We start from the raw sequence: 8,720 nt of genomic DNA, 5'->3' as shown, positions 1-8,720 counted from the left end.
CTCTAGGCGGTTCAAACGTCTGTTTGAGCCGGGCTTTAAAAGCCTCTAGTAACCAAAGACATATGGGTTGCGCAACTAAAGGCCTAGTGCCCAAGTTTTGGCACGACCTCTCCAAGTTTGACTGAGCAAATGCGACTTGTATTTGCTCGTCGATGATGTGACGTGCCCTTATGGCATCGTCCAACTCGACAAACCATCTCAAGAGGGAGTCTTCTTCGACTCCCCTATACTTAGAGATGTCAATCTTTAAAGTTTCGGGACGACGCGTTTGCGTCATCCCAGGTACAGGGGTCTGTACCTGTTGTAACCTCAACAGTTCTGCCTGTTGAGAGCCTTGCTGATTCAGCAAGGCTACTTTTTCCTTCATCTCGTCAAGTTCATGTTGTATGAACTTGGCGATGGCTGAATGGAGGGCATCTCTGTTCAAATTGGACAGCATTGCTAAGATTGCATCGTTTCCTACGGTCGAACTCATTCGTTCGACCGCACTCCTTTCTATATCACTTAAAAGGGGTAGCTTTCACGGGAAACGTGATGCGTATTACCACTATCATCTAACATGTCCATGTTAGATGTGGGAAATGTGGTCCTCGGACGGACTACAAAGTGCTGCGAGGTGTAACGGGGCACTACGACTTGTACTGTTTCAGTACAAGTCCACTTCGCACTGCTTCAGTTGCGAGTGGTGCCTTACGTTATTTCACGAACACTAGTACGTGCAGAGGAAGACTTCTCTTTAAGGTAACTAGCTTAAAGAGGGTAAAATGAAAACTGTATTAATATAATTAAGTATTTCTTCTATCTATCTTGTAAATGCTAACTTAATTATAATCTAATACTAAACATGCAACTGAATTCTTATCTTATCTTGTCTGTCTCTCTCTTATGTTTATCTGTACAGCTGACTAGTCTGCGGAATAATTAGATATAATGGTCTATACCTATTTATGGATAAGAATTCTGAACATTACTATATAAAGTAATATCCTCCAAATATTATCTACCTTTTAGATAATATATTAATTAACAACCTTTCAGTGTTAATTTCATGTAGCGATACGTATTGCTTTTCCTCCCCGAACGGTGTTTTAAAACGGTCTGTCGGACAAAAGCACCGTGCACCTTCATTTTCAACAGCAACAAGAAAATGTGGAAATTCTTCAACAATTCTTTTTAAAAACTCGACACTTTTACACGGACTTTAGGCATCTATTCTCGGGTCAACTTCTTCACTGGGCTACGACAGTCGCGTCGTTTGTAGGCATTTCATACATTTATACGCTCTGGCGCCGGCAGGTAAGCTCAAAAGTGTGTTGCAGTTTCTACATCGCATCATTTCTTGCGCTGAAGCACAAACACAAAAACATGAGAGGCTGAATACGTAACAGTGGCAAAAGAAACACTTACTTGTAGTTGTTGAGAGTTTAGAAACTCCACGGCATGAAGGACACTTGACTGCAGGTGCTCCGTTTTTCACGATAAGGTGCTTGTCGCAATGACCACAGCTCACGACCTTGGTATCTCGCACGTCAATCCCCGACAAAGACGAGTCTACAGGCAAACTCGCCCCTGATTCTACCGACCGCACCGACGAAACTGATAATCGTTCCTTCTTCGTTGTGAGTGCTGGCAGTACTGATAGACTCGTCTTCTTTACCGAGGCGAGTTGTAAGCAGTGAGGACAGATGAATTCCGCAGTACTGAGACCGAGAGGAAGCTCAAGCATCCTGTTGCAATTGATACATACAAAGTCTTCTCCTTCCATACTGAGCCTGCACAAAGCGCTATTCTCCCCGTCATTGGTGTCGAGCTGCTCCACGACTGAGGGCAGTTCGTCATCAGTCGCTGACAAGAAGTTATCGGAAGATAGCACAATCGTCTTTTGACAGTACGGACACGGCACTGAGCTTTGATTGGCTTGGACGGGGGCAGAAACCATTTGACGGCAGTGATAACATCGAATGGGATTTGTGACTTGCTTACTGTCGCGGTTTCGATACAAAGACATCGTCGATGCTTGCAGCATTGGTAATCTTTCAACATCAATATGCACTTGTTCTAGCGCCGAGTCTTCCCCGAGCAATTGCAACACTCGCACTGTCTTTTTCCGCCAACGTTGCCACTCGCCATCGATTGCAATCGCTACGAGAATCCTTACAAGCTTATCGTACTCGTCGTGTTCAAACAATAATGTGCGAATTCGACACGATGATGAAAATTGAAGCAGTAATGTATACAGAATCGACACATCCAAGTCGTCTGCAAACGATTCAAATTGAAAGAGTGCATGGAGCACTCGATCAACAAGCCATGCGCTACGAGCAGACTCGACGTCATTTGGCTCCGCGAATTGTGTAGCAATCGCTGCTATTTCCAGCAATGCCAACCGACACTCTATCGAATTTAGTGACGATTTCAATGCGTGCAAGACCTGCAACTCCAGCTCGCATTTATCTTGTTGATTCAACATCGTCAATCCTCTATCACTACATAGAAAGCTCTTGAGTCCGTCGCATGCTGCAAGAAAAAGATCAACACATTGGTGGCCATCCGCATATGTATCAATTGTCTTCATGTACACGCTAAAGGCCTTCTTAAAAAGGTTATTCATATCAATTAATTGCAGTCCCAACTCTTCCGCAGACACAATGGCAGCTTCTAAAAACGGGAGGCCCGATCCGATAATTAATCGAAACTTCTCCTTCAGCTCCGGTGTCACAGTTTCTTTTCTTGTAAAAATGGACGGAAACCAAGCCATGACAGCCACAATATGCCTCACCAAGTATGCATTTTTGTATAATTGTGGACGGTACGTCCTACCACGGGCGAGAAAGAAGATCAGCGCACAGAGTCCACACGCCACTTCTAAGTTAGCGTTCGGTTCATCACTCTCCGTACTAAAAAAAAATGCATTCATTCCAGTTTGATCCTCACTAAAGTCACCAGACACTGTCTTAAAGCCTCTAACCAAGCTTTCAAAAAAGCCCTCTGTTTCCATCAACGCAGACTTGCCACTTTGGCCACAGTCCACAATCAAATTAAATGTCTCTAACATTTCTGCAACATGCTCGACCCCTCGCTCTCCAACTTTATGACTCATCACAGTTTCCAGCAACACTTCAGTGCCATTACACGCAACAAGTCGAGGTACCTCATGCATGCACAATTTCCGAAGGACACGGCAAATTCGATGAATCAGCTCTGCAGACGGCTCAGTCGCCGTCTTTTGCCCATTCAGCACACTGAGAAGCTTTTCAATTGTATTTTGCTGCACAAGCGTCGAGTGGAATGTACTTGATGGAGCCAAGGCGTCCAAAAAATTGACTATAGCAAGCAACAGCGTTTCCCAACACTTTTTCTCGTCAGCATTTTTGATCGCATTCTCAAACTCGTGCTCTTTATCTTTCACTAGCTCCAGCAAATAAGCTGTCACTTCTTCAATGATCTCAATGCAGTCAATTGGCAAAGCGCTTAAGTCCGTCACGTGAAGGAGACCTTCTAGTAATTTGCAACGCTTTAATAATCCGTCTGGATTCGTAGTGAGATCTACATCAAGTAGCTGTTGTCCCAACTCGAGCAAGAAGGCGCTTTCGCGCTGGACCGACATATCTTGGATTTGTTCGTAAAACTTTAAAAGTATGGCCGAGTCCGTGACACCATCATGTAAGATTTTGACTGCGTTTTCTTGCTGCCGTTCTGTTCCTTTTTCCATCCAGTACACAAGCGATACCGCTCCATCTAGTGCAATCCTCTCCATCTGATGTTTATCCAGTGTTCGACCATTCTTTAGCAAAAGCGTCAAAGCAAGAACACCGACTACTGATGTTCGAGGATTAACATCGATAAAGAAATCAATTAGCATGGACACTAACGTGCTCATTTCTTCTAGTGACAAGCCATTGTCTTCATCCAGAATGTCCGTATGAGAAAAGACAATATCAAACAGTTTCCGAGCAGCAGTGACCTTCACTGACAGCCGCTTGGCTCCCAGGACCACACCAAAAAGCAGCCGCACATTCGCAGTTTCAATCAATTCAAGCCACAGGGGACAAGTCGCAAAATCCGACTCAACCAAGTTCAGAACAATCTTTTCAGCAGTCTCAGCGACCTCGGCAGCAGGAGAAAGAATGTTTTCAAGGATCTTACGCGGTAAAACCGCACGATGATCGTACAAAGTCTTGCGGAACTCCAACGGATCACTTGACAAGTGAATCAGAATCCGTCCAAGGTCTTGAGCGATCAGTTGGCGAACAGGCGACGAATTAGTATACTCGCTGGTAGCAGCTTCGTACGCGATCACTAAAGCATCCAGCGCAGCACCCGCTTCGAGAATAAGCAGCCGAATGCGACGTGAACGGGCTAGAAGACCCAAGAGCTCAAGCGCCCGAGTTGCGACATACTCGTGACTCGCTTCAAAAGCGTATTCGTCCATTTCAAAATTAGCTTGCCCCTGCATGTTTCGGCTTATTTCACGAACCGCACTATCGCGAAGAAGCTCAAGCAAGGATATGTGAGCACCAGCGCTGATAAAGAGATTAATAATGGCATCGTTCTCTTCGACAACGTCATTTTGATCAGGCTTTTGTATATCTTTCATAAGCTCTTTCAGCACAGCAACACCTTCATCAAGCACCATATTCTCGCTATCTTCTTTAACCTTTAAACTCGACTGGGCAATCCCATTTATAAGAGCTCGGACAAATTTCAAGCCCGTTGACATTGACTCTAGAGCGTACAGCTTAATAAACGAGGCCTTCCAAAAAGCGTGCGACATTAAGAGGCGAATGATACGAATGGCCGGGACCAAACAGCCAGGCTGGGACACGATAAATTCCGTCACGACAGTCATGAGATTTGTCACTTGTTCCTCACCCATAAGAGCGATACGTGAAGATGTTTTCTTTAAAACCAAGTACAAGAGCTGTAAAAGTGCCTTGTTCAGCCGCATTTCAATTAGGGTCAGCTCAGTGGCCGGCACGTTCATCCATCGGCGCAGACCCGTGTAGAAGGCGCGTAGCATCTCTTCTTCAAGCATGCGTCCAACGAGTTCCTTATCGCCGTTCACGCCACAGCTGAGGCACTTTATGGCATTACTCCGAACCTCACTTTCAGCTGAAGAGCAGGCACTGGCTATTAACACTGGAAAATACGCCATGGCAACAACGCGTTCCTGAAGTTCCTGCACAAGGTCCCCCGTTTTCGGGGTCAAGGAATCTTCCAATGGCTCAAGCTCAGAGAAAATTGAGTCAACACTGCTCAGACGCGCAAGAATTTCCAGGCTTTTCGCCTTTAGAAATTTATCGCGTCCAGACGCCATTCGAAAAAGTGTGTCAAGAACATCAACTGAAAACGGTCTTTTGGTGTCAACGAGCGATTGGAAGTATTGAAGCGCAGATAATTGATTCTCTTCCGGCGGTGTTAGTAACAGGCGATGGAAAAAGTCCGAAACGTTGTAATTGTAAAGCTCATCAAAAATGCTTGAATTAAACGAGCACAGATTCATCAAAGTCTGCGCACAAACCGGAATTAATCGCTCCTTGTGGGAAAGCAAAAAAGCACACAGAGTGGGCACACAATTTCTAGCGCATATATGGTCGGCATACGTCGCCGACTTTGCGCTGTAGCTCTTCGTAATTGATAACAAATTTCGCTGCAACGTAATCTCACCCACAAGTTGTTGATCTCCAACCACGCAAGCGTTCAGTTTTTTAAGCACCAAATCAAACACTTGCAGTTCATAAAGCAATTTTAGCACTTGCTCGTGTGCATGATTACTTTTTCCACCGCGGAAAGAGCCGTTTAAATTCTGGTTCGATACGGTCGAGCAGAGCCCACATAAGATTTCCGAAGCAATTGTAGAGTCTCCATTGTCAAGCATCCACATAATTTCTTTAACAAAAGTCTCTTCTTTCGCCAAGAGTAAAATCAAGGACTGTTCCTTGGACACTTGAATTAGAACTTGCGATGCTAGCATACGATTGGCGTGGCCACTTGTTTTCAAGACCGTCACGAATGAATGGATACCATCAGCAGGAATCTGCTGTACGCCACGCTGTGTCTGTGACGCTCCAAAGTCTGCAAAGTTGATACACTCGGAAATGGTGCTTAAAATCGCCTCCATCGCAACCCCAAGCGACTCATCTCGAGAAACGCCACTCTTGCTTTTGTCAAGCGAAATGTCCGTCCGCAACTCGATGAAATCCCCCAGAAGCATACACAGCGCTGCCACGCCTTTGCTTTGGATCATAACGACAATGTTTTTCGCATTTTTATGCACAAACCGCTTCAGACAACGCGCTGCTTCTACACGCATTTCAAGCGTTGACGGCGAGTCGACAGACATCAAATCCATAAGACGCGAGCCAGCACCAGCCTTGCAAAGTGCATTCTGACACGGAATCGAATGGCACATTTGGTACACAAGCCGCAGCGCCACGCGTTCTAGATCCACCTGCTGAGCAATTTCTCGATTCTTGAGGATTTTAATCACTTTCGCGCACGCTCCCGAGTGCACAAAGGCTTCGCCTGCCGAGAATTCGTTCCCAGCGCTGTTCTCGAGCTTCATGAGGTTCACGAGCATATAAAGTGTCGCTTGCTGCAGCACTTTAACGTCCGTGGTGAGCAATTGGCAGAAGCAAGCGACTCCTCCAGCAGCTTCGATGTCGTTCAATTGCGCGACGCGGTGCAGGCCCATATTCTCGTCCGTCTCGGGGCGTCCACCAGCCAGCGTCATTGAAAGCTGACTCAGCTGTTCAACCTTGTCTTCAATCGTCGACAACGGATCGTCGAGCTTGCGTCGAAGTCCGACAATGCTGACAAAGTCGTCAGCGTGGATATTCCGAACGCACCGCATGCAAACGGGTTGTTCCTTCTCGGATGCAGGAGCTTCAAATGGGAGCTTGGCCTTGTTAGCGGTACACTCGGCACAGTAGACGTTGCCACAAAGACGGCAATGGCGACGACGTCGAAAGGTGCTGAAGCGCACGCCACATTGCTGACAGCCTGGTGCGTCGTCGTCGGGCACGAGAATCGGGGCAAAGTACCGGCGAGGCTCCTTCACAACGTCGCTCGCGGTGAAGCTGCTGCCGCGTGCGCCTGACGATTGAAGCGGTAGCATCTCCTGGCCATGCAGAAACGAATGGCGCGTCGCGGATGCATGCCACGACGTCTCACTCTCGTCTTGCGAGTGTGTCGACAGCGTCTCCTCCCTCGTCATTGTAATGCGCGGCGCGTCCAAGGCTGGAAGTAGCTCTCTGTTGTTCCTTTCTACGCTCGACAAGCGCAATAAATCATCCGAGTGGGCCGTAAACCATTCATCGACTTCATCTGGCAGCCCCGTTGAAGCGCGATCTTGTTTCACGGCGGTGTCGGCGAGATTAAACTCGTCCCGATAGCGCTCAAGCACTGCGGACGTGTTCAGTTTCGTCGTCTGGTCGCTCGCCTTCATTAACGAGTCCGAAGACGACAACGAGCTTACCGAAAGCTCTTCTCGACTGCTTTTGTCGCTTCGACTGGCAATGTCCGAGCGGGAGCCATCGCGTCGCTGGTCCTCGTACGTCGGCGAGCGCTCTTCTGTTTCGTGCGGTGGAGAACTGCTGGTCTCGGAAGGCGTGCGTGCTGCCGAACGATCGCACCCACGTCGTCGAGCATCCGCCACGCGTGGGTCCATCCACGTGGTGGAACGAGTATTATGGTCGACAAAGTAGATGCGACCTTGACCGTCGATGAGCTCCTCCCATCCGGGCGGCAGCGGGTCCGCCGTGGGAAGGTGCCACGACGTTTCACGGGTCGCGTGGTTGACGTAAAAGTACCGCCCCTGCGCGTTCCGTACACGCTGCCACTCGCCGTGATGGCTGCTCATGCTTTTTCAATACTGACAGTTCCGGAAGCTCATGCGACTTCATTGCGGACGCTGACGTTGTGTTGTCAAAAATAGCATACTTTGAACACGATGTATGTTTCGATAAGAAGGAGGCAGAGGTGTGTGACGAACACGGAAGTTAGCGTGCAGTTCAACAAGACTTGCTTGAAAGTATTGGAAATCAGCTTGATTTATTAAAGTGAAAGTAGAACGCAAATTGAAACTAAAATTATCGTTTTATCTTACCGACTTCAGCCCTGGTGTGTCAGACATCTATGGCCACGTGTGCCATACGAATACTGTTGGGTCTGAGCCACGTGAACATCGTTCGAGTGAATTATAGGCTGCTATGCATTTGTCGCCATGTTGGCTACCTTTTAAAAGGATAATCTCAATTAAGCTGATTATTATTATGACGAATTACTAAATACCAAATTAGTTCTACTTTTCAAGCATCAAAATGATTTTATAAAATAGTTTCGATTTTCAAAAATACACTTCTAACTCAAAATACATAATGATTTCCTTAAACATTACATCGGTTTATTCAAATAATGTTCCTATCAATCCACTGTAACGGGGCACTGCCGACTTGTACTGCTTCAGTACAAGTCCACTTCGCACTAAGTGGTGCCAAGTCACTTCACGTACACTAGTTCGTGCAGAGGAAGTCTCTCTTTAAAACACTTGCTTTAAAGAGGGTTAAAAGTAAATTGTATTTAATATAATCAAGCTCTTCTGTTTTTATCTATTTTCTACTGACTTAATTATATAATAAATACAAAACAGGTAATGAAGTCTTATCTGTCTCACTCTCTGCGCCCGTCCAGTGCTGACTGGACCGCGGAGCATTTGATAT

The 8,720-nt window shown here is 46.6% G+C and overlaps 1 protein-coding gene across 1 annotated transcript; it reads right to left on the bottom strand.

Moving 5' to 3' along the window:
• Positions 1–1,148: 1,148 nt before the first annotated feature.
• Positions 1,149–7,861, bottom strand: CCR75_005327 (uncharacterized protein; the record flags this gene model as incomplete). Its single annotated transcript, XM_067963408.1, has 2 exons — positions 1,149–1,344; positions 1,408–7,861. The coding sequence occupies 2 exons, from the start codon at positions 7,859–7,861 to the stop codon at positions 1,238–1,240; spliced, it is 6,561 nt and encodes a 2,186-aa protein (XP_067817129.1). The 3' UTR covers positions 1,149–1,237.
• Positions 7,862–8,720: the final 859 nt, after the last annotated feature.

The sequence above is a fragment of the Bremia lactucae genome, linkage group LG11 (genome assembly GCF_004359215.1).
Source record: "Bremia lactucae strain SF5 linkage group LG11, whole genome shotgun sequence".
NCBI lineage: Eukaryota > Oomycota > Peronosporomycetes > Peronosporales > Peronosporaceae > Bremia > Bremia lactucae.
The sequence above is the reverse complement of the archived record's forward strand: the minus strand, read 5'-3'. Positions and strand labels throughout refer to the sequence as shown.